The following is a 27,104-nucleotide window of genomic DNA, read 5'->3' on the forward strand; positions in this document are numbered from 1 at the left end:
TGACGAAGCCACCTCAAATTGAAGCCAAGTTTTTCAGCTTTATTCAAGTTGTACTCCCAATCAAAAAGTACATCCCAGGTGACAACATTTCTAGCTGTGACGCGGATATCATTTATAACAGGCAGGATGGCTTCTACTTGCCTTGTCAAGAAATAACTACGCTTAGGATCCTGAGTAACAACAATGTGTCCATACATCTCCCACAGTTTCTTGTACATAGCAACATATCTGATGGGAACGCTTAATCCGCCAACAAACTTGTGATATGGGAGTATCTCACCAAATGAAGGACCAACAGAAATCCCTGCAGTTGGATACTCGTGCACTATTATCCGGTTCTCAGTCACTGGAGCAGCAGCATCGGTAATCATAGGGACGACTTCAATAGGAGCATCTTCTTCCATTCTCGATTCGGGTTCCACCATCTCACGCACAATTGGAGTTTCCGCCACCTCCACGACATCAAAAACCAGCGTTTCATGACCCTCAGGTGCAGGGATGGAGGTCCCATCACTGGGATTTCCCAAACCATCATTACTGGATCCATTGTTCCCAACTTCGACATTTGGTGCCTAATGTGAAGATTACATGGGATTAGAATGATTCAAGCATGGAAACCCAATAAAACCATAAAATTCAGAAATTAAGCGAACTAACATCATCTAAGTTCCTTATTATGCACCTAAGACATGCGCAAATAGTGTAGAAGTCATGAAACACATTTTCAAACAAGCTCAGCTGAGGAGGTTTTACACTGCCTTGTATCCAACGGTGAACTGGGAGCAATTGGTAAGGAATTCAAGTTTGGGTCATATACCATTCTCTTCGTATGGATGTTATATACAACATTTCAAAATTTCATGACAATCGGATAAACTATCTGGGAGATGTGTCCAAAACATTGGACAACATACAATCTGAAAAAGTTCTGAAAGTCTCCTGGAAGTTTACTGTTTCTCCTTTTTCAGGCCCTAAACATGCTCAAAACTCAAAAATATTCTTTCCCAAAGATTGGGAATTTCCTGGGCTTGAAGATACATATGCAGATCGCGAAACTCCGACGTCGAATGAAGATTCTACAACAATTTAACTAAAAACCTGAGGTCTGAATTTTCTGGTGACGTATTTCGGCAAAATTTCTCATATATCCATTGGGATTTTCATTCATTCATCAACAAATCAGAAACATTATACTTCTATGAAGATAATACAAGATAGATACTTACTTGAGGACTTCCGAAGTCGTCCGAAGGATTGGAATGGTCGGCATTAACATTAATAGCATCGTTATCTCCATTCGATTCCGACTCTCGAAGGTTCTCTTTCTCTCCACCACTCGAAGATGAACAAATATCATGGCCATGTTGTCTCTCCACAGCAATCTCCTCCTGGAGTGTCAACAATAATCGTCATTACTGCAATCAAGTAAAATTCATAATCACTTACGCAAAGGATACTTACATCCACTTCACTATCGATACTAGATTCCTGGATTGTTCGTTTAGAGACAAGGTGAAAACCGTCAATAACCGATGGAGCAAAATTCTGAAACAAATTAATAATATTCAAGATCCTGATTACATGGACAAGGAAATCGTAACGATAAGATAAGTGCTAACAACTCACTAAAGAAGCGGCAGGGGACTGCACATTATTCGGTATCATTCTATGAGATGTTTTGCTTCTTCCTTCTCCACCCTGGGGACTTTCTTAGAGGTCTGGAGAGTTTACATCAATTCGAGGTCTCACAGCACGACCATCCTACCATGGAGCCAACAATATAATTAAAAGTGTGAATGTCATGCTTTTGCTAAAATCATGAGGAAAGCACTTACCTGTGTCGCATTTGGAGACGTTTTCCTCTTATCACCACTGGAAAGGTATCTCAATCTTGGTCGATCAGAAATCATGTCAGGGGAAGGAAACTATCGAACTGGGGACTTGACATCCATCGCAAACTCATGCAAACGCCCAAGTTGCTGACGCCAGAAGTCTATGTAACCCGGAGTCACGAAATTAGCACGATCAGAGCATGGGAATAAATACTCACCTCCCTCCACATGAGTGCAGTCTAGATTAGCCTTCAAATACTCAACCGATGGTTTGTTCATTCGGTGACCTGTGATACATTGGTCGACGCCCATCTGTCGAGCTGCTCTATCAATGTTGTATTCTTCTACCTGGAACTATCCATTCATTACTGATATCAAGAAACCGGGAGTACAACTCAATATAAAAGATCTTTCTCCATCGCTCAGACCAGCACCAGTACTCAACATGACATTCTCTTCAGAAGTATTGAAAGTGATCAATTGCGAAAAAAGGGAAGGAACCGACACCCAGGGGCGAAAGTTGAAACTCGTATTCAATTTCCAGAACGTCAGTAATACATATCTTATACTGTGGCTGCTTTGTGGACCAACGCATAATCCTGGCGTTATTCTTCTCGAGAAAGGCATGATGAGTATTGACCTTGGGTCCTTGCAAGATGCTACGAGGAATTGGGGCGTAACTCTCAAGATGCTCCCACATCAAGGCTTGGAGGAACATGGTATTGGCATATGTTTCGACTTTCATGAAGCCGTCGGAGATACTGGAGTCTATAACTAAAGAATCTAAATTGGAGAACAACGAACCCAAAAATAGACTACCAATTGGAAGTTTCTCACTTTTAGCCATCTTTATGGCGAAACGAATCACAAACGGCTTCAACAAGTGTCCACAATCTTCAAGGATATCCCTAGAGAGCCATAATCATAAGAAAGCAGCAAATTGTTAAAGTACCATCAACCGGTTTCTTAGGAATTCCATCCCTCGTCCACCAATACGACAACCATTGAGCATAGCAAGACTTGGGAGACTCATTGAATTCGTGCATCTTGGCCTCCAATACGTTAGATATCTCCTTCTCCTCTGCTGAAATCTCTTCAGGGAAATTACCGGTAACTGGAAGGTGCAACAAAGCAACTACATCTTCTAAGGTAACGGTGAATTCCCCCCATATGCATATGAAGGCGTGAGTAGGAACGCACCAACGTGCAAGCAAATCTACAATAACTGGTATGTCATGATTAATGATCAAATCCCCAGCAGCTTGAATGGCTCGTGTCACTTGTGCACTATCCAGCAAGGTCCTTACACGGGTATGGCCTAGAATATGCCTTGCCCATCCAGAAAAGTGTGTCAGCGGCCTCTGAGAAAGTTTGAATTCCACATGAGAAGCCGAATAATTCTTTCCTTCCAAACAAAACCGAATTATTGCTGGAGGAGACACCAACTTGTTCTGAGCAGTGGTTCTGGGATTTATGAGCAGCCGAAACGAGGAGCCTAAGGGACGCTTTTCAGGTATATACGGGTACACAAAGAACTTTTCCTCAGCAATTGGAATATTATTAGTCTTGGAAGTTTCCTCTTTATCCTTAGAAATCTCAGAATCGTCATTTCTGGAGGAACCATCATATCTGGAAGATGCATCTGTGGAAACATCCTCTCTAGAAGAAACATCGTCTTCAGAAGTGCTACGAGACTGAGTCATCTTTGCAAAGTTGTTGCAACATCCATACACGAACTTCATCAGCACAATAGAATTAAAGCAACATAACAATTATGATGCTCACATCAATGTTTACAAAAATGGTAATCCTTAACTCTTACCTATTTACGATTTCACGAACTTAGTGATAACAGCGTAAAACCCCAAAACTTGCTCGTTCTTTCAAACCTGCAAAGCCGAGCAAAAAACTTATCATTTAAAGTCGAACATTGGTTTTTCATGAAACTATGAATAATTCACATAACCTTCCATGTGAACATTCGCTGATTTTTACGTGTACATACACTATGAAATCACTAAACTCATATATACACTAGGAATTCATCAACTCATAAATTGTTCACTTTCAACAATTTTTCATAAATCAAAACTTGATTTCTGTTTAATAGAACGTGAATAAGTCACGTACCATTATTTTTTTTTAAAAATTCGTGAGCCAAATAACTCACTAAATAATTTAAAAAAAAAACTTTTTTTTTGCTCAGTTGAGCATTCGTTTATGGAACGGGGGTCTTTTCTATTTTTGCAAAGGTCCACATATTCTAAATAAAACTTTGGAAGTTCATAAACAAATTTTATCATGAACTCCAAGTCTTTTCAAAATTTCCTTTAACCCTAAAGATCATTATTTATTACATTTTGCGAACAAACCTTTTTTTTTTGCTTAATCATGAATTTTATTACTAAAAATTTCAATTTACATAAACAGAAAGCCCAATTTTGGGCAATAAACAAAAATAAAGTTGAGCCCATTACATAAGCCCAACTACTCAATAGCTAAGAACAGTTTAGCCTGCAACTAAAAATACAGCTTTTTAAAACCTGAAATACAAACCATCTTCAGTTTCCAAGTTTCTTAAAAACTGATGTTTATCCTCATAGTAATTCACCTCTCCCCTACTGAGTAATACCCCTTTCTTTTCCATTGAGTCCGAAGAGAAATTCACCTCTCTATAAGAATGCCTGAATGATATTTTAGGAATGTTCATCTTAATCTTGATCCATCTGTTTAGCACAATCCAAGGAATCTTGTTGCTCATGAATGCTAGTATAACAAATTTTGAATCCGAGCTAAAACATACTTCCTCCCATTGTTTTGTGATAGCCCATTCACCTGCAACAATCAATGCCATGACTTCTGCCAAATAATTTGTTGCAATCCCTAATCCACCTGAAGCAGCTCCCATGCAATCTCCATCGTGGTTTCTTGCAATAAATCCAATACCAGCTATACCTGGATTCCCTTTGGATGCACCATCACAACAGATTAAAATTTGATGATGAGCAGAGTATTTAAAGAAAACTTGTTTAGCACTGGTCACATGAACTGGAATGCCTGATATTTCAAAGAATATCAATATATGAAGATCATACATTGTACCACATCTTCTTCCTTTCGTTCTAAATTTGCCTTCTTTTGCTATTCCTGTAATTCTTCTTTTAATCTTGTCCACTGATGGAGTTGCATCTTCATGAAGAACATAGTTTCTTGTGAACCACAACTCAACCATGACATTGAAAGCACAAATATACCATACCTCTTTGACTGCAGGGCTTTTCTGTTTAGCAAAAGATAAGATTTCTTCAAAATTTATGGGAACTGGACAATAGAACACACCACACAGCCAATGCATACTGCTTTACTGAAATTACAATGCCATAAAATATGGTCCATTGTATCCTGATCTTTACCACACAAATAACATTTAGATACTGTGGAGAAACCTTTCTTCCTTACTGTTTCTTCAGTTGCACATGCACCCCTTAGTATTTTCCATAGATTTGTAGATGTGTATGGGTGAATACAAGGTTACCATAAATATTTAGTCCATGATACCTTTTCATACTTTTTCCTGATCATTTGCACAGCATTTGCAACAGAGAAATTCCCAACTTTATCTTTGGCCCGTATTCTTCTATCTTTTCCCCCCACCAGAACTGGTAATTCTGTAATATCAAAATAAATCCACATTTCTGCAGGTATGCATCATTCACCATTATGGATTAAGTCACTTACTTTCATGTCATTATGTTGCAGGATATGTGCATCATCTGTATGCAACTCTAGCAAAGTAGAATCTTTAACCCATTTATCTTTCCATACAGAAATGTTGGTTCCATCCCCAACAATCCACCTACAACCTTCTTGCATTTCAGTAATTACCCACTTGATTCCTGGCCATACTGAGGATTGCTTATGATATTTTATCCATTCACCTTTGTTATCTTTATATTTTTCCCTCATAAACTTTGTCCATTCAACATCTTCATTTCCTATTTTCCATAAAATCTTCATTAACAGTGCTTTATTGATAACTTCAAGTCTTCTCAATCCCAATCCACCCTCTTCAATTGGTGCATTCACTTCATCCCATTTTACAGTGACAAGTTTTTCACAGATGGATCTCCATACCATAGAAAATTCCTTATAATCTTTTCACACTCCTTTATGACATTCTTAGGCCATTTATATACTGACATATTATAGATGGGCATGCTTTACAACACAAATTTAACCAAAGTTAATCAGGTAGAAAAAGCTAGTAATTTTCCCATCTACCTTGCTAACATTTTCTGCATCATTTCCACTATCCCCCAAACTTGATTATTTTTAACTCTTCCTAGTTTTAAAATGACACCTAAATACTTATCTGGGAATGAAGATAATTCCATTTGCAACATTTCAGCAATGCCTTGTTTTCTTGGATCAGTCTCTCCACCAACAAAACACTTGCTTTTTGCTTTATTAACTTCTTGACCAGAAGATATCTGATATTTCCATAGCAATTTCATCAAGTTCTCCAAACTTCTTTTGTGACCATTACAAAAAAGAAAAGAAAATGTCATCAGCAAACATCAAATGTGTAGGTTGACATCCACCTCTATTCACCATTGGTTGAAGTTTACCCATTTGTACTAATTTTGTAATATTTCTGCTTAATACCTCTTCTGCTAGCACAAACATTATTGGTAACAATGGATCACCTTGTCTCAGTCCCCTCCCTACTTCAAAGAAACCACATGGTCCACCATTTATAAGAACAGGAATTCTAGCTGATTCAAAGATTTTTGTTAACCATTGAATACCCACTTCATAGAATCCAATCTTCTAAGTACCTCAAATAGAAACTCCCAACTCAAAGAGTCATAGGCTTGAGTAATATCAATTTTAAGTCCCACATTTCCACCTCTCCTCTTGGTATCTAATTCATTCAAAAGCTCTGAAGCCAAAATAATTTTTTCATGAATGCTTCTCCCTTTGATAAATGCACCCTGTTGCTCTGATATGATTCTACTTAGTACTCTACTAATCCTTGTAGTAATGATTCAAGTAATGATTTTAAAATTGAAATTTGCTAAACCAATGGGCCTAAAGTGTTCAGCTTTCTTGGTTCCCTGAATTTTTGGTAGAAGAAATAAGAAGTTAGAGTTAAAACCTTTAGGGATGAATCTATTCCTCCAGCAAAATTGTATTTTCTTCATAAGCTCAGCACCCTCCACTTCCCATGCATATCTATAAAAACATCCTGGAAAACCATCTGGACCTGGAGCACTATTTGGGTCCATTGCAAAAACAACATTCTTTATTTCTTCTTGACTAGGCAATGCATCAAGTAAATCATTATCTTCTTCATTTAAGATGTTTGGAATTGCTTCAAACAGATCCTCTTCAAAATTAACAGTTTTCTGCTCAAATTTCTTGTGATAATGTTTTACTAAAATGTCTGCAATTTGAGATTGTGTTGTCACTACATCACCATTTGGAGTTTCAAGTTCTGTGATATTATTTTGAGCTTTCCTAATTTTCAGACTTGCATGGAAGAAATATGTATTTGCTCCACCCTCCTTCACCCATTTCACTCTTGATTTGCTTCTCATTAGTTCATTGTATTGTTGTGAAGCCAACTCATGTAGTCCTCTTGCAGTGACTAAGTTATTAAGAAGTACAATATTTTCTGGATCAGCTTCAGACTCCAAAGAAGCTTTTAGAACTACCTCTTTTGTAGTTTTAACTTTCACTCTTAAATCACCAAAAACCTCCTAATTCCATTTCTTAAGTATATCCTTTAACCTACTCAGTTTACTAGTAAAGCAGAAAGCAGGGTTTCCTTCACATTCAACTTCCCATGACTCTTGAATTACTTTTAGAAAACCAGGGTGAGTGGTCCACACAGATTGATATATAAATGGGATATTGTGTGGTTTATCACTCTGAGCAACTCCACCAAGTAATGCACCATGATCAGATGTGCCTCTAACTCCCACCTTATAACACCAAGTCACATAACACTCCAGCCATTGAAGATTATAAAATGCTCTGTCAAGATCACATAAAATCCTTTTCTTCCCTACTCTGTTGTTGCACCATGAAAATTTAATTCCAGTTCTAGGGGCTTGAATAAGATTACAATATTCAATACAATCTCTGAAGTCTTGCATTGCTACCTTTAAAGGTTGCCTTCCACCTTTTTTTTCCTCACAAGAAAGAACAACATTAAAATCACCAATCACTAGCCATGGTAGATTCAACTCATTTATATTTTTCAAATCTTCCCATAAACTTCTCCTATCAACTATGAGACAAGCAGCATGAACCCATGTTACTAAAACTTCCCCAACCTTCACTGTTATTGATTGCTTTGTAGATAACACCACTGTTGGAATGGATAAAGAAGCATGCCAGAAAAGCCATATATTACCTTTTACAAACTCAATAGAATTATGAATAATCATTTTTTTCATACCAGGAAAATTCAATTGTTTTATAATACTCTTAGAAGCTCTTACTTTAGGTTCAGAAATCCACAAAAGAGAAGGACTAAAACTTTTAAGTAAACTCCTTAGTTTGTCAGTGACTTGAATTCTTTTCACACCTCTGACATTCCAGTATGCAACTCTCATAGAGATTGAGAATTGTGAGAAGTATTAGATCTCCCCCCAACAGAATTATTACCAACTGAATTATTAGCTTGCTTCCTAGTAACCACATTTGGAGCAGTTTTAAATATTTTTCCTTCTGAAGGCTTATTCATGTTTTTAGCTGGCTCCTGCTTACCAGCCACCTCTAGCAAAACATTAAATTTACTAGGAGAAGCAAAATCTTTACCACTAGATGAATTTTCTTTTGAAACATTGAGTTTCCTTGCTTTAGTTGCTTTACCAGAAACATCTTTCCATTCACCCTCCTCCAAATTTGATAAAACCTGAGCAGTAATTACTTCGGCAGATTCCTCTGTTGTTATTGGAGTTATATTGTGTATAGGAGGACTACCAACTTCTAGTAATTTCTCAACAGAAAGTTGTGGGAATTCTTGAGTAGAATCTAAGCTACCACTGAAACACATATTATCTTCATCAATAGTTTCTAGATGCCCATTAAATGGAATCAAAACATTGTTACTTACTGCTTCCTGTGAAAATTGTTCTCCTTGAGTATTTTGTTGAGGAGGAGGAAAAATGTCAAAACCCACTGCAGGTTTAGCTGGAGCTTTCTTAGGAGTATACCTCCAATGTTGTTGAGGTGGTACATCATTTTTTTTTCCTTCTGTGCTTGCTCTCTTCTCTTTATTCTACATTCTGCTACATAATGTCCAATCATTTTACAATGATTACAGAATTTTGGAACATTAGATACTCTAATTGCCTGTTCAAATTTACCATACTTTGATTCAATCCAAACTTTATTTGGATTTTCCTTTGATAAATCAACTTCAACCAAGATACTAGCATAGTATCCAATTTTTTTCTTCAATGTGGTGTCATCAACCCTAATTGGTCTTCCAATTGCAGTACCCATTGTCATCAAAATATTCTCCTTCCAGTATTCAATGCTCAATCCTGGAAAAACAACCCAAACAAAAGCAGAAGAAGTTTTTTGAAGCTCTGGTTTGAAATCTCTCTCCCAATATCGGAGTCTAAGAACTTGAGTTTCCACCTCCCAAAAACCTTCATAAATATGTTTCATATCTACACCATTCTCTAGCTTGATAATGAAAAAACCTCTACCAATTGGAATAATTTGACATTTACCAATAAGCTTCCATTGTTTTCTCAAGTTTGTTTCAGCAACTATCAATTTTAGCTTGACAAGATCTAATCTACTGATTAAACTAAACTTACATTCTTCTAAACTTTCATCAATTGCCACATCAGAAATGAAGACAGTAGCAGAATTATTCGGTGGACTCAAATCCTCACCAGATCTGAGATTTCTTGCAATCTCAAAATCCGATTGAGTCTTAAATTTTCCGACATATTAACTTCAGATTTTAATACTAAAAACAATCATTACAATAGGTGATTCACCTGAAGTAATTATCACTAATTATAATCAATGAAACTCACCTGAATTAATGAAGTTGAAGTAGACAAAAAATAAAGATCGAGAGAAAATTTTCGCCCGATTCACTCGCCGAGTTGCAGAGCTTGACTACTTCCCCCTTACGAACAAACCTACGTTTCTAAAAGTATCTACGAAGTTCATGCTTCGAAAAAAAATTGGGTTTTCATGAAACCTAATAAACAAAACTTTTACTACTGCAACTAGACCATGTCTATTCAAAATTTTGTGTATCTCTTCCATATTAGGGATTTTTGCTTGTTTCCTAGCAATACCTACGTTTTCTAAAAAAAATTCTTCATGAATCCTACGCATGCTCGCAACTGTGGGTTTTTTTTTGTTTTTTGAACAACTCATGAATCATAGAACGAAAAGCAATAAAAAAAAATTTGCACTGACCTTTCGCCGGCCGGAAACTGGTCGGACGTTGATCGGCGCCGGTCCTCCGGAAAATTTTTTCATTCCTTGCTGAACTCGTGAAGATGGTGAAGAGAAGAGGTACACGACAAAAAAATAAATAAAATATTAGGGTTACATACCTTTAATATTATTTTTATTTCCAAAACCTAAAACACATGGGTTTCCTCTTTTGGGTTTTGGGCCCACGAATGCTAAACTGACCAAAACCGAGCCTTCGAGCGTCCAAATCAGCGGTGACTCATCTCTCCATGCTCACGATATGACACACTATCTTGCTATCAGGGTCCTTATCTATGCATTTGCTCGTACATGACACCGTTGGGGCAAATCGAGGATTCTGAAACTACCTTTGTATGATTGAGTTCAACCACTGATCTCGTCGACTGAAAATCACCATCTAATGCTTACTGCGGAACATGACTGTCCCTCACTAAGCAGGGGACTTAATGTTGATGGTGGATTTTCAACAAAGGGCAAAACCGTAAAATCATGAGGCATGTTTTTGACACGGCTTTCAGGCATGCAACGATTCATATTTTACGAAGCCATGATGAATATGTTTCCTGAAAGGCCTCCACTAGCTGAGCGTTCAGTGCCACGCATTTCAACATGTCCTCTATGTAGAATAACGTAATTGGGCGGTTCTCATTAAGATTGAGAGCAACAACGCCTTCAGAACGTCGGTGACACTCACTGTTCCCTGACTACGTGAGAGAGACCTGCCTCTACATAGAAGCACGATTGGGCGGTTCTCCGTAGATTGAGAGCAACAACGCCTTCAGGACGTCGGTGACGCTCATTGTTCCCTGACTATGTAGAGAGACCGTGTATAGATCCAGGCGGTTCTCCGTAGATTGAGAGCAACAACGTCTTCAGGACTTCGGCAACTCGCTGTCTTCTGACTATGCACCTTCGGAATGGGTATGACGCTTTAACTGGATAATATCTCTTCTGCAATAGATTAATTCTTCCGTGACATTTACCACTGAATTCCCAGAATGATCTATTATTGCTCCTATTCCATGGTAGAATCCACGGCCTGATCCCATGGAATGGCAATAAACAATTGTATCATCTCGTTATTCTGATTTCATGATCGAATTCACGGCTAATCTCATGGAATGATAATACATAATTTGATTATTCTGATTTCATGATCGAATCCACGACTGATCCTATGAATTGATAATATAACAAATACTCATTTTTATTGCTCAGTTTCATGAATCATTCTCCACTGAAATTCATAAATTAGTAATAAATACTCAACAAATGAGCATCTGGACCATCACCGAGTAAGCCCCACAAAAATGGTGCAAGTGTACTCGACAATGATGCACGACTGAGCACCCGGATGCACAAACGAGCATTCAAAAATATGGACAGATGAGGAATCCTACGCAAAACAGGAGAAAAACAACAAAAAAATAATAAAATAATAAGAGGCGCCAGGGGCCGGGCCCACCAGCCGGCCGACCGTGCCCACCAGCCGGCCGGCCGTGCCCTAGCCGTGGCTGGTCCCATGCCTCTTCCATTATGCTGAAACTCTCAGTACGGAGACACGGACACCACGACAACACGTGCATGCCTTCTTGACCGACTAGAGTCATCCCTAGAGCTTGCACAAAGCCGGTCCCGCACGTTTTCATAATTCTGACCTAATTTGCTCAATTGCTCATATTGGGCCCAAACTCTCTCCAACCAACCCGGGGATTGCTCAAACGACCAAAAGCTGGTCTCGTGATCACCGAGAGTCGGCCCCATGCCCTCTTGGTCGGTCTCCCATCTTTCATACTTAGATTTTATCACCTAATGCTGAACCCAGCAATATTTCAATAAATGATGAATCCGGCATTTAATCATCATTCTTTCAGCAACTGAGAACCCTGGTGCATGCTCACTCGAGCACTGAGCACCACATGGATGCCATATCCCATGTGGTCGGTCCCTCTATCACTCGTGACCTATTTTCAGCGATTCATCAGTTAACAAATAATTGATCTGAAACTAGGGTTTCAAATAAATGTTCTACGAATCATCATTCGGAGCAAGATTCAAACACTAATGAATTTATGATGGATTCAGCAACCAACATCTGAATTAATCATATAATTTTTGGTAATCTACCAATATAAAATATTTTATTGGGTCACGTCACCAATAAATATTTCGTCGAATTGAGCAATATTTGCTAAGTTGCTCAAATATTGATCCAGCTATCAATATTTAATAATATTAGTAATTTGTCGAATTGAGCAATACTTGCTCAGTTGCATGTCAAAATTATCAGTTTTTCAAATTGAGCAATACTTGCTCAGTTGCTCAAATATTGATCAAATTATCAATATTCAGTAATTTATCAGTAATTCGTCGAATCGAGCAATACTTGCTCAGTTGCTCGAATAATCCATGTATATTCAGTAACTCATCAATATTCAACAACTCTTCAAATTTACAATATTTGCTCGGACGAGCAACATTAATACTCATGAATCACTGAGCATTCGTCAATCATGCTCTATTCAACAAAACTTAGACTCACTGTCTAATCAGTCAATAACTGACTAATTAAAACACGTCTGCCTTGCAGACTCCACAATTTGTGAGACATCAATCACGTCACAAATGGGGGGATATCACTTAGGATTTTGGTCTGGCGGTCTACGACACGTGGATTCATCCACGACGAGAAATGTGCGTAAGTTGTGCAAACGGTTGAAGGAGATAGCAAAGTAGTGGGTGCACGATCAGTCAAGTCTCCACACGACATGGAACTGATTTTAACACGATCTCCCACTTTCCCACTCTTTCACTCAAGAAACCGTCACACTTACAGGGATCAATGTGTTCATAACTCTGACAATATAAATAAGTCTCTGAATCCATGATTGAGGACATCATCAGCAATCGTCCACATAAAATTTCTTGGGTAACTACTCTCAAGAATTCATCAATCCATCAGAGATTATCCAAACTTCACAGTTTACCAATTATTGCAGAAACCTTCAACACATCCAAAATCTTTGATCATCATTGATTCCACACAATTTTCATCTTCCCTCCTATAGATCAACCCATCTCCCTCTTTGTGACCGAATTGACTCTGGAATGTCCATTGACTTGGTTTAGGCCGGAGTCCTACAGATTGATTTCTTGAATCTAAGCACTCCCTTTGCAGTGCATCTGTGTGAGGTTCAGCAGTTTTCTCGGTCGAGGAGTCTCTGACAACATGCTCGATTCTTCACTTTCCTAAAAAGCCAGCAAACCGTTTTTCCCCATCTATAATCTACAACACTCCCATCACAACCTTTTGTGAATCCAAGAGAGCACGTTAATGCAGCCACTCTAAGAAGTGGAAGAAAAACTGAAGAACCACATCAACAAAAAGAGGTTAGTAACGACATCGAAAAGGAAATATAAGAGGAAACCGTCCCAAAGGAAAATCCAACCTAAAACGGCCAACCTAAGGACACGGTTCCCACTTTTACCATACCACCTCCTTTCCCTAGTCGTTTTTCCAAGTCGAAGAAGCAAGATCAAGACAAGGAGATCATGGATATTTTCAGCAATATATAAATCAACATTCCATTTATTGAGGCCATCAGAACCGTACCCAGGTACGCTAAGGTTTTGAAGGATTTGTGTACAAGGAAGGATAGGTTGATTGCTAATGAGATTACTCATATGGGCGAAAGTGCTACAGCTATGTTACTTAAGAAGATGCCTACAAAGTATGAAGATCCTGGTGGATTCACAGTTCCTGTTACCATTGGTAACCGACGATTCGAGCGTGCTTTGCTTGATTTGGGAGCATCCATAAGTGTTATGTCAGCCGGTGTTTATGATTCTTTGAATCTCGGACCTTTAAAAGAGGCAAAGATCACTATTCAATTGGCTAACAAGTCCAATATATATCCTAAGGGAGTCGTGGAGGATGTGTTAGTTCAAGTGAATTAGTTGATCTTTCCGGTTGATTTCTACACTGTAGATATGCACAATGGAGATAATTGTTCATCTACTTCGTTACATCTTGGGAGACCATATATGAAAACTGCAAAGACGAAGATTGATGTCGATAGCGGTGCACTCACTATGGAATTTGATAAGGATATTATACGGTTCAATATTTTTTAAACCATGTGCTATCCTAGTGATGTTCACTCCGCTTTCTCCATTGATGTTATTGGTTCGTTAGCGCAACAAATGTTTGATTTGAATACTGAAGATGAACTTGGAGTTGTGCTACGGAATAGCATTTCTTTGGACGTTCACGGACAGCCGAACCTGGATGTTGAATTAGACAAAGAAATGGTGGAGATTTGTGGTGCTTTAACAGCACTACAAGAAGCTAAACCGGGTAATATTTCTTATATTTCTTTACCCGTAACTAGTGAGGTTCCATTACCTTCTATTGTAAGGAACCGAAACTAGAACTGAAGCCGCTTCCAGATCACTTAAAGTACGCGTACTTGGATGATAAAGAAGAACTTCCGGTGATTATTGCAAAGAACCTCACCCCAATACAAGAAGAACGTCTACTTAAGGTTCTGAAAGAGCAGAAAACGGCTATTGGTTGGACAATTGCTGATATCAAAGGCATTAGTCCATCCATGTGCATGCATATAATCCTAATAGAAGATGATTTTAACCCTATACATGATGCTCCGTGTAGGATTAACCCCCCAATGAGGGAGGTCGTGAAGAAAGAGATCCTCAAATTGCTAAGTGTGGGGGTGATTTACCTTATTTCTGACAGCAAATGGGTTAGCCCGATACATGTGGTACCTAAGAAAGCAGGTGTCAATGTTGTTAAAAATCAAGATGATGAACTTGTTCCTACAAGAGTTCAAACAGGATGGAGAGTGTGCATAGACTACAAAAATCTTAATGTCGTAACCCGAAAGGATCACTTTCCTTTTCCTTTCATTGATCAGATGTTAGAGAGGTTAGCGGGACACTCACATTATTGCTTTTTGGACGGTTATTCGGGATACAATCAGATTGTTATTGCACCGGAGGATCAAGAGAAGAATACTTTCACTTGTCCTTTTGGTACGTTTTCCTATAAACGGATTCCCTTTGGTCTTTGCAATGCGCCTGCCACTTTTCAGAGATGTATGGTCAGTATATTTTCTAACTACCTGGAACGCATAATTGAGGTATTTATGGATGATTTTAGTGTTTATGGTGATTCATTTGATTTTTGTTTACAAAATCTTGAACTTGTGCTTAAAAGATGCATAGACATTAACCTTGTTCTTAATTGGGAAAAATGTCACTTTATGGTAAATCATGGCATAGTGCTTGGTCACATTGTGTCCTCTCGGGGGCTTGAAGTTGACAAAGCAAAGATAGATTTAATAAGAAACTTACAATATCCCACTTCGATGAGGGAAATTCGTTCTTTTCTTGGTCATGCAGGTTTTTACAGGCGGTTTATCAAGGATTTCTCCAAAATCTCAATGTCGATGTGCAAATTATAGCAAAAAGAGGTTATTTTTTATTTCAACAACAAGTACAAGGAAGCCTTTGATAAATTCAAAGAATTGTTGACAATTGAACCAATTATTAAGTCACCGGATTGGAGTTTACCATTTGAATTAATGTCTGATGCAAGTGACTATGCAGTTGGAGCCGTTTTGGGTCAAAAAGTAGACAAGCTGTCTCATGTGATTTATTATGCATCTAGGATCCTAAACGATGCACAAATTAATTATTCCACCACCGAAAGAATTTTTGGCTATAGTGTTTGCACTAGAAAAATTTAGATCCTATTTAGTGGGTACAAAGGTGATTGTATATTCCGATCATGCAACACTTAGGTACCTATTAAAGAAGAAAGAAGCTAAGCCAAGACTTATACGATGGATTATACTACTGCAAGAATTTGATTATGAAATAAAGGATAAAAGAGGTGTTGAAAATGTTGTTGATCATCTTAGTAGACTTGTTGTTTCCGAAGAAGAACTTCCTTTACAAGATCGTTTTCCAGACGAACAACTTTTCTCAATTGAAGATTCAACACCTTGGTACGCGGATATAGTGAACTACTTGGTTACAAGACAAATACCTAGTACAATCTCTAATTTTCTAAAGCTTAAGCTTAAGAAAATAGGCAAGCAGTATGTGTGGGATGAGCCCAACTTGTGGAAATACGGTTCTGATCAAATCATCCGCAGGTGTGTACCTAATTCTGAATTTCTATCTATTCTTACTTTTTGTCATACTTATGCATGTGTTAGTCAATTTGGTTCTAAACGTACCGCTTTCAAAGTACTTGAAAGTGGATTTTATTGGCTACCCTATTTTAGGATGCATATATTTTTTGCAAATCTTGTGATAGATGTCAAAGAACGGGCAATATAGGTGCTCGAAATCAAATGCCACTCACACCAATTCTTGCTGTTGAAGTATTTGATGTGTGGGGAATTGATTTTATTGGTCCTTTTGTCAATTATAATGGGTGGAAGCTAAAGCCACCCCTACTAATGATTCTCAAGTTTTTTGTGAGTTTGTGAAGGAATATATTTTTATCTAGACATGGTACACCAAGAGTGGTTATCAGTGACGGAGGCTCACATTTTCAGAAATCCTTCCATGCTTTACTCAAGAAGTAAAACATAACACACAAGGTTGGTACGCCGTACCACCCACAAACTAGTGGGCAAGCCGAAATCTCGAATCGTGAGATTAAATCCATTCTTGAGAAAACCATGAACACTACACGGAAAGATTAGAGTTATAGGCTTAATGATGCACTTTGGGCATATAGAACGGCGTAAAAAACACTGATTGGTATGTCTCCATATCGATTGTTTTATGGCAAATCTTGTCATCTTCCGGTTGAACTTAAGGACAAGGCATATTGGGCGATAAAGATGTGCAACATGGATTATGACAATGCGGGGAAACAAAAGAAGTTACAACTTAACGAGCTAGAGGAGATACGTAATGATGCTTACGAGAGTTCTCGTATATATAAGGAGAAGACAAAACTTTCCCATGACAGAATGATTTCTCGAAAGAGTTTTGTTGTGGGTCAAAAAGTTCTTTTATTTAATACTCGTCTTCGATTATTTCCTGGGAAGCGAAGGTCCAGATGGATCGGACCGTATGTTGTTACTAATGTTTTTCCTTTATGGTACAGTTGAGATTACTAGTACAAAAAATGGAATAACCGTCAAAGTAAACGGCAATAGATTGAAGCCTTATTATGAAAACTTCTTTAAAGATAATGTATAAGTAACGAGACTTCAAGATTCACTCCCTCTGGAGGAGTAGCATCACTGGAATGGCAAGTCGGGTTGAGGACATTAAACTAAGCGCTAAATGGGAGGCAACCCATCGGTTTTGTATCTCTATCTTTTTTTTTTTAGTTTTCTTAGTTTTTCATATCATATCTTGCATTCCCATCTTATATTTTACAAGTCCTATATCTATAATGAAAGTTTTGACGAATTCTCGTCAGAAAATTCTAACTGCGCACTTGTCACGAAAATAGCTCTCGAGACTTCATACGGAGTCTGATTTGAGTGGTTGACCCCAACTTTTAAAGAGGACAAACTCACCTTTCTTTTACAAAGAGAAAATCTGAATTGGACTCTGTTAAGTTGGAGCGATAGGCCTGGACATTTGATCTTCTGTGTTTTTACCGAACTTTTTCAGATTGCATATCAGTCAGTCCAGAGGCCATAAAAGTCATACCATTTTTCGAAACACTGTTCCCTTTTGAGACCTTATATAAATGACGTAGGAGAACAACTTTCGTTTAGGATGTTTTTCCTAGTTCCTTACGCATTGGTACTGTTTTCGAGTTTTTTAGGGCTGTTATGTCAGAAATCAGAATTTTCGGTTTTGAACATTGAGGACAATGTTGAGTTTAAGTGTGGGGGAGCATTTAGTATCTACTATTTGCATATACACATAATAATAATAATACTCTTTTATTTCTTGCATTCTTGTGACTTCATCTTTTGGAGTTAATTATGAGCTATTTTGGATGACACTCTAAACCTTTTTAAGGTTGAAACAGTTCTTACGGCTATAGATTGAGTTCCATTTTATGATTTCACAATCCTTAAATATATACGTTCATAATTGAATGTGAAACTAAGTTATGGTAGTCATTTGAAAGATTCATCCTCACAATTAATTATTACTGAATCATTTTCTTTTTATTTTTGCAGTTTATGTTTCTCTAAAAGTGATTTGGTGGGATCTTGATACTACCGCGGATGTTGTAGCAAGGTAATCATTGGTTGAGTATATAAAATCCCCAAAGACAATTGTCTTACACTCATAAAGAGTGAGACGAAAAAAAAAACATTTATATAAGGCTCCTCTTCATTTATCGACACTTGGATAACAATATGTGTGAAACGTTGTCCCCGTCTCCGTCGCCTAAGCAAGCGTGGAACGCAGGATCCAAGGAAACTATGACGTATTTGCTGAAAAGGAACATGCTCTTAGATCATCTAATCATGTAGTCGATGAAACAAAAACCATATCATCATTATATAGCAAGTCAAAAAAGACTATTGATGAGGTTCTTGACACTTGGGTGGCAGTATGCGTGAAACGTTGTCTCTGTCTCCGTCGCCTAAGCAAGCGTGGAACGCAGGATCCAAGGCAGCTATCGCATACTTGTTAAAAAGCAAACATGCTCTTAGAGTATCTAATCATGTGGTCAAGTTAAATGGGTGCTTCTCTCAACTATTGCGCTATAAATAAGAATCCTTTGACGACATTCATACAAGTGTTGTGAGTAACATCTTTCGCTTAAGTTAACATTTGTACACTTCACTTTTCCATCTCCATTTTCTTATCTATCCACATGATTTCAGTATGCGAGTGTTGTGATAAACGTTGCAACAAGTACGATGACTATCTTAGTGGAGTTTTGCAATCAGGTTGAATGTCACACGCAAGTAATTGCTTATGTGTGTTGATTGGAATGTATATGGGATGTTTGTATCTAAAGAACATATGCAAGTTAATTATTTGTCTTTCTACTTTGTTTCTATCCTTGATGGTTCTTCCAAGGAGAGAAATAGGAGTAGGTTTTGTGGGTATACCTCTTGTAAGCCCTCACGAGACTATAACTCGTCCACTAGGGACACCTAGGGGTTTAATGGCCTGTTATTCAGGCTAAGAGTAACCGTATCCTCACGACATGGATTTTTTGGATTTAGTATTAGTTTGCTCGAGGACTAGAAAAATATAATTGTGAGGGAATTTGATAAGTGCATAATTCATATGATTTTAGTATCCATTCCATACTTGTTTTAGCTATTATTCTTGCATATATTTGTATTATTACTCATGTTTTCTCTTATTTGTCTCTATTAGGTGAATCATCCAAAAAGGAGCTACAAATTTCTGAAAATAGCTAAGAATATAAGTATCCCAAGTATCCAAGCACCCAAGTCCAAGAGAAGTGGAAGAAAAGCGACGAAAAGGAGCAAAACGCTCAAAATCAAGAGAAGGGACAAATACCGATCTTAACTCATTCAAATTAAGGATTTATCATCACCATCTTGAATAAAATTGAAAGATAAAAAGAACGCAAAAAGAATGAGGTCATTCCGAGTTCGTATGAAGAAGTTGTGGCCAAAACAAGCTTTTATTGAATACCGAAGACAACAAAGTTCGCGGACGGGTTTCATACTTTAATTCCGAAAATTTCTGCTGGAATTTGAAGTTCGCGGACTGGGTTTGCGAACTTAGCATGTGGAAAACATGTATTGATACCTGGGAAAGCCTAAGGTCACGTTTGGATTCGTTATTTCGTTATTTCGGGTCGAGTTCTTGAACTGAACTAAATACGTGAAGACCAAGCAATGTAAACCTATACAAATGTGTTAGGTTATGTAAAATGATATCACATCATTAGGTCACGAAATTGTAAGTCTTGGAGAGAAGAAACATCAAAGTTAGGGTTTCGGAGCGATTCCCAATCGTAACGATATCTCTAACCTTTTCTTATATGTATATCATGGATGTTTCTACATCCATGAGTAGCTAAACACCTATTGATTGAGGATGAATTCTAAGTTGTAAACTTGATTTGATTTAATATATGAATCTATTTTGATTTCTTCATATGATTATCGTTTGTGTTTACTATTAAAATACTTATGATTGATTGACAGATTGTTTAGGTGTCCAACTAAATATATTTGTTAGTCTAATCTATTGCTAGTAAGGGTTAGGATATCCGTAATTGTTGAGTAATTCCTTACACAAGTAGAAAACTTGAAACCTTGCAGAGGGATTCTGTAAAGCGATCGCGTGTAAACACAACCCTAGCAAGTAGACCGAGCGTACTGAGTCTAACTACTAGGATCAAGCCTAAATTCATAAACCCTAAAGCATTCGATGAATTACATCCTGTAAGCGTACCTCAAGGTGGTCCATACGAATAGAATCTGGTAACTAAGCATACCTGTTGTCCAGTGATATAAGGAATTTTGGGAATAGCTAAGCGTACTTGTTATTTTACGGTTGGTGATAATCTATGATTAATGACGATAGATGAATATATTAATTCATTGATAGTTTATTAACAAAGAAGGATTCCTCGATCACATCTCTCTATTGCTTACAACTTAATATTTTTCAATTGCTTTTATAATTGTGTGAAAATAAGATTATTAATTTGATTGCGCTCACGACACGCATCAAATTTTGGCGTCGCTTCCAGGGAGCAGTCGGTAGCTTTAGTTGTTATTTTTATTAGTTTTAATCTTGTTTCTAGAATTTCTTTTTAGTTTTTAATTTCGTTTTCTAGATTTTTGTTTTCAGGTACTTAATCTCTGGCACCGAAAGACTGGGAATACCAGAGGTGCGGAATCCAAACTCGGAGGGGAACGGTGTTACAAGCACGTCAGCAAACGCAACAAGAAGAACCTTCTACATCAACAATGGTGAACGACGGTACAAACCACCTCAGGAGAGGAAGCTGGGAGAGTTGACATCTCCATGCTTATATTCTCAACCACTGTGTATTACAATCACTAACCCAGTAGAGATGAAGTCGAATCTACTTCATCATCTACCAAAGTTCAAGGGACTTCCAGGCGAGGATCCGAATCGTCATCTTCGACAATTTCAACAGAAGATGACAAGTCTTAGGAAAATTACCGAAGACGGTGATACAACATTGTTGCAAGCTTTTCAATTCTCTTTAATAGACTCAGCAGAAGAATGGTTATATTACCTTCCTCGAGGGAGTATTACAACATGGGCGGAGATGAAAAATCTATTTTTAGAGAAGTATTTTCCTGCTTCTAAGGCAGCCTCTGTTCATAAGAAGATTAATGGTATTCTTCAGATTACTAGGGAATCTCTTTATGAATATTGGGATTGGGATAGGTACAAAAAGTTGGTGGCGAGTTGCCCTCACCACAACATATCTCCAACACTCATCATTCAATATTTCTATGAAGGATTACTTCCAGAGCAACGAAATTTGATTGATGCAGCTGCTGGTGGTTCACTTACTGAGAAGACAATCTCGCAGGCAACCAGTTTGATTGAGAGTATGGCTTCGAATGCTCAACAATTTTACACCAGAAATAACTCAAATGTCAGAAGAGTTATCAATATGGAAGAAACTTCACAATCAGAGCAACGACTGAACAACATAGTGAAGGTAGTACAAAGGATGGTAGCAGTGATCATTCCTTCATATGAAGATGAAGCTGAGGTAAATGCTATATTTCCTAATCAAAGGCGCAGGTATGATCCGTATTCTAATACTTATAATCCTGGTTGGAAAGATCATCCTAATTTCAGTTATGCTACAAGCAAGCTGCATCTCTTAATCCATACGCAAGACAGGGTGGTTTTCAACAACAGTTTCAGCAACCACAACAACATCAAGCAAATAATACAAATTCATCTGTAGACGATAAGCTCAATAGCATCTTGCGAACTACGTAGAGTTTTGCTTCTTCTAATGAGGGTCTTAAGGAAACAGTAATGAAAAATCAACAAAAGAACGATGCTGTCATTCAAGATTTGCGTACTCAGGTTGGGCAATTTGCAACGAATATGAATCTTATAAAGGCTCATGCATCTACAACACTCCCATCACAACCTTTTGTGAATCCAAGAGAGCACGTTAATGCAGCCACTCTAAGAAGTGGAAGACAAACTGAAGAGCCACATCAACAAAAAGTGTTAGTAACGACATCGAAAAGGAAGTAGAAGAGGAAACCGTCCCAAAGGAAAAGCCAACCTCAAACGGCCAACCTAAGGACACGGTTCCCACTTTTACCATACCACCTCCTTTCCCTAGTAGTTTTGCCAAGTTGAAGAAGCAAGCTCAAGACAAGGAGATCATGGATATTTTCAGCAAGATACACATCAACATTCCATTTATTGAGGTCATCAGAACTGTAGCCAGGTATGCTAAGGTTTTGAAGGATTTGTGTACAAGGAAGGATAGGTTGATTTCTAATGAGATTACTCAGGTGGGCGAAAGTGCTACAACTATGTTACTTAAGAAGATGCCTACAAAGTGTGAAGATCCTGGTGGATTCACAGTTCCCGTTACCATTGGTAACCGACGATTCGAGCGTGCTTTGCTTGATTTGGGAGCATCCATAAGTGTTATGTCAGCCGATGTTTATGATTCTTTGAATTACGAACCTTTAAAAGAGGCAAATATCACTATTCAATTGGCTAACAAGTCCAATATATATCCTAAGGGAGTCGTGGAGGATGTGTTAGTTCAAGTGAATCAATTGATCTTTCCGGTTGATTTCTACATTGTAGATATGCACAATGTTGATAATTGTTCATCTACTCCGTTACTTCTTGGGAGACCATTTATGAAAATTGCAAAGACGAAGATTGATGTCGATAGTGGTGCACTAACTATGGAATTTGATAAGGAGATTATACGGTTCAATATTTTTGAAACCATGCGCTATCCTAGTGATGTTCACTCCGCTTTCCCCATTAATATTATTGGTTTGTTAGCGCAACAAATGTTTGATTTGAATAATGAAGATGAACTTGGAGTTGTGCTACAGAATAGCATTTCTTTGGATGTTGATAAGCACGAAAGTGCGAAGCATTTTCACCCATAAATACATTAGCTGGGACTCATTTTATCACTAATAAACTTGTTTTAAGTCTTTTCAAGGAAATAAGCTCTTTTGGAAAAATAGATCGAAAAAGTGTTAAAAGCATCCAGAGGAACTGATAAAGGCACCCATCATTTCAGATACGGTCACCCAACTTGTTAAAGACACCCAACAAATGAACAAATGGATAGAGGCACCCTCTTCTTATTCATTTGAAACAGATTCACATAATTTATGGGAGATCTCAAAGATTTAAGGCAAAGATATCTTGTTGCCTATTATACAAGAAGTTTTCATATCTTGAAGTTAAAAAAGATAATATATTGATGAGTTTGTTTTTATTGAAAAGGAGAAAGAAAATCTGTGGTTTTATTTATAAATAAAAAAAAAAAAATATCCCCAGGATTTTATTCTAGCAAATAGAGGAAGATGTGTGATAATGGAGAAAGAAATTATTCCTGAGATATCTTTCATCAAAGAGAAGATCTGGTGGAGTTATGGAAGAATATTTTGAAAAGATGTTTGAGTAATGGGTTGTTGTGTATAAATAGGGTACTAATAGGACCAAACAGGAGAAAAAAGAGGGGGAGTTTTGGTAGAGCAAAATTGTTGCGTTTAATTTTTCTTCATTTTCACCATTGTAAACACCATTTGAGCTATTAATTATATTTTTTGAGTGTGTTTTCATCATGAGAAGCTAGACCCCAACACTGGGTCGACGGAGGAAGCCGGACTTCGTACATGGGTGAATTTGTTTTATTTTCTATTTGACTTTTGCACTTAATTAAAATAGAATTATGATTTGAAAAAATTAGTTATTATTTTATTAGATGGGTTGATAGGTGTCTAAAACACCTTGGTATTTATCTATTGTTTATGCTTTCTTTGCTAAGTTTTCTTGTAAATTATGTATCTTATGTTTGATTTTGAGTGTTTAGGTACTTTGGAGTCATTTGGAACAAAAGAAGAAGAAACAACGCAAAAGTCTCATCTCATGTGCAACTGCGGTTGGAGACGAACTATTTCTCATTATTTGCTTCCATTTCTTAATTTCTATCAGAAAAGCATGTCGGCTTTAGGATGCAAATATTTGTCTGAAAAGCATGACTGCTTTAGTGATGATAAGAAGTCAAAAGGAAGAAGTGGATTTGAGATGTAAGAGGCGGCTGCTGTGGTGGAAAAATTCGAGGAAGAAGAAAGCGTTCATTTGGAGAAATAAGATCAAATCGCAGGTGAAGAATGAGTTGTCAGTTCCTCGCAACTGACAGTTGAGCAAAGAGAAAGATTAAGTAGTCAGTTCACCGAAACTGACAGGCCAAATATCACCTTGGAAGCCCTTATCCTATTTCTGGGTGATTTGTATAGTTTTGGTCATTACCAAACCTAGAATCGAGGGAAAAACTCAACATTTGTTTTGAGTGTGCTGTTGTTGTCTGAGAAAGGAATTCAGAAACCAGAGAGAAAATAGTTGTGGATTTTCATGGAAATTGAGAGAATTCAGGGAGAGATTGAGAATATGAATCTTAATGAATCGATATTCAGAGGAGAAGATTAGGAAAATGGATGAGAAGCTAGGGTTTCTATGGAATGTGAGTTGCTGTGAAGAGATCGATGGGATTTAGTCTATGAATAAATTGATTCAAAAATCAGAGATGGGTTACTTCTGTAACTCGTATTTGAAGAGAAGAGTTGGGTTTAATTTCGATTTCTAGAAGAACTGGCCAGCAAGGAAGATTAATGGAGAAAGTAGGGTTTTGAGGAGATTGAGATGTGAATTTAAGTTCTGCTGGAATTATGAAGAATGGGTATTGGTTATAAGCAATTTGATGTAGAAAAAGATGAATCTGGATTGAAATGGGTTTTGGATCGGGATTGAACTGAAACAAGAGAGGATGAGCTGCTACTGGTGATTACTCTTGAGTACTGGTGAAGTTAATGGGTATGCAGAAGATGGTGTTGCTGTTGCAGTTAAGGCATGGATTCAATTTTGGGTGATTCAGTGAATGTTGGTACTGCTGGGGTAGTTGAAATGGCAGAGAGAAGATGAGTTACAGGCCATGATGTTGCAACTGGTGGTGTCGTTGATATACAAGGGTAAGCTGTTACTCTTAACTGTTGGCGATGAAGAAGTGAGGATATTCAAGGGTTTGGTGGTATTGTAGATGGTACTGATAATGGCATTGCAGGTGCAGAAGCTACAACAAATGGAAGTGCTGGTTAGGAGTGGTTGAGATGGAGATGATGATGGTAGCTTGGTGCATCCGCAGAGTGACACTACAAAAAACCTGAGTATTTGCAACCATACTAGTTTAGTTGCCTAAAATGATATTTTAGTTGCGAAACAGAAAGACAACAAATGGTAGTTTCCGAGCTTAAGTTGCCGTATGGGTTGTTTCCAAATGTTATAGCAACTACCAAAACCAACTAGTTGCTATGCGCACTTTTGGAAACTTAAAGTTAGTTTCCAAACACGTTACTTGTTAAGTGCGACAAACTAAACCTACTGGTTTTTGGAGTTGTTAGTCACTTTCCAAAATCTTAAACAACTACATTTTCGTAGTCGTCAGGTGGTTGTCAAATAATATGGCAACTACACTAAAACATTGTTGTGAATTCATTTAACAATTAATTCGGTAGCAGCCAAATATTGGGATTTCATAATTGTTATAGGTTAAGGCAACTATGTTGCAGTTGACAAATAGTTGTCGAATTGTTCAACGACAAGTTTGTTAGCCGGCATATAGTTCCCAAATCATTCCAGAACTGTGGTGGCATCTAATATTTTGTAGGTTTTTCCAATGAATAATATTGTAATTAATATCATAATTACTATGGTAATAAATGTCTTCCTTAATATGGTAGTTAATAATATTGTAATTTTAATTAATATTGTAATTTAATATCGTAATTAATATGGAAATGAATATCGTAATTAATAGGATTGTAATTAATGTGGTGGCATATGGATAATATTGTAATTAATATCATAATTACTATGGTAATCAATGTCTTCCTTAATATGGTAATTAATAATATTGTAATTTTAATTAATATTGTAATTTAATATCGTAATTAATATGAAAATAAATATCGTAATTAATAGGATTGTAATTAATATGGCAATTAATATGGTTGTTAATTTTAGTAGCTACCTTGCACCTGCCAGAAATTATAGCAACTAGGGGTGGCCTAAAAATTCCGGTTCTGAGAAGAAAAAAACATATGAACCAAATTAAATCAAAATATTAACTTCATAATTATTAAATTCAATTTACATAGTCATCTCTCTGTACAAAAATTACAATTTCATTTTTCACAAAAAAAATAAGAAAAATATATATATGCAATCTCTTAAAATAAATACAATCCCATGAAAACCTATGGACCCAACTGCAACAACTAAAAAATACCAGTGGACAAGCCTAAAAAAACTAGGATATTCATACTGCAGCGACCTAATATTTTAGATATGATTTTTAGACTTGATGGAGCATTAATTCCAGATCTGGTTCCTCCCTACGAAATTGACAAACTTGAGTTCTGCATTTAGACGCAAGCAAATAAAATACTAAGATTAGAATTAACTGAAAACATAAAATCGAAATCTAACATTTTTAACAAAATAAAATCTAAGTCGAGCAAAAAAAAAAAAAAAAATTCTTCTGCATAAAAGTAAATTATATCTAAATTTTTTGAT

At 37.2% G+C, this 27,104-nt stretch overlaps 1 protein-coding gene across 1 annotated transcript; it reads right to left on the reverse strand.

Annotated features, from left to right (window-relative positions):
• Positions 1–6,109: 6,109 nt before the first annotated feature.
• On the reverse strand, positions 6,110–8,287 carry LOC113359498. The gene is made up of 4 exons (XM_026603119.1): positions 7,697–8,287; positions 6,991–7,594; positions 6,498–6,607; positions 6,110–6,322 (listed from the first exon to the last, which is right to left on the reverse strand). The coding sequence occupies exons 1-4, from the start codon at positions 8,285–8,287 to the stop codon at positions 6,110–6,112; spliced, it is 1,518 nt and encodes a 505-aa protein (XP_026458904.1).
• Positions 8,288–27,104: the final 18,817 nt, after the last annotated feature.

The sequence above is a fragment of the Papaver somniferum genome, chromosome 3 (genome assembly GCF_003573695.1).
Source record: "Papaver somniferum cultivar HN1 chromosome 3, ASM357369v1, whole genome shotgun sequence".
Lineage (NCBI taxonomy): Eukaryota > Viridiplantae > Streptophyta > Magnoliopsida > Ranunculales > Papaveraceae > Papaver > Papaver somniferum.

Excerpts from the sequence above, each read along its gene's own strand:
- LOC113359498 (XM_026603119.1), bottom strand. The coding sequence starts at position 8,287 with ATGATTATTCATAATTCTATTGAGTTTGTAAAAGGTAATATATGGCTT. Across the intron at positions 7,595-7,696 it reads CTCACCCTGGTTTTCTAAAA|GAGGTTTTTGGTGATTTAAG; the intron begins GTAATTCAAGAG and ends AAATGGAATTAG. Across the intron at positions 6,323-6,497 it reads TGTTTGTGCTAGCAGAAGAG|ATATCTTCTGGTCAAGAAGT; the intron begins GTATTAAGCAGA and ends TGGAAATATCAG.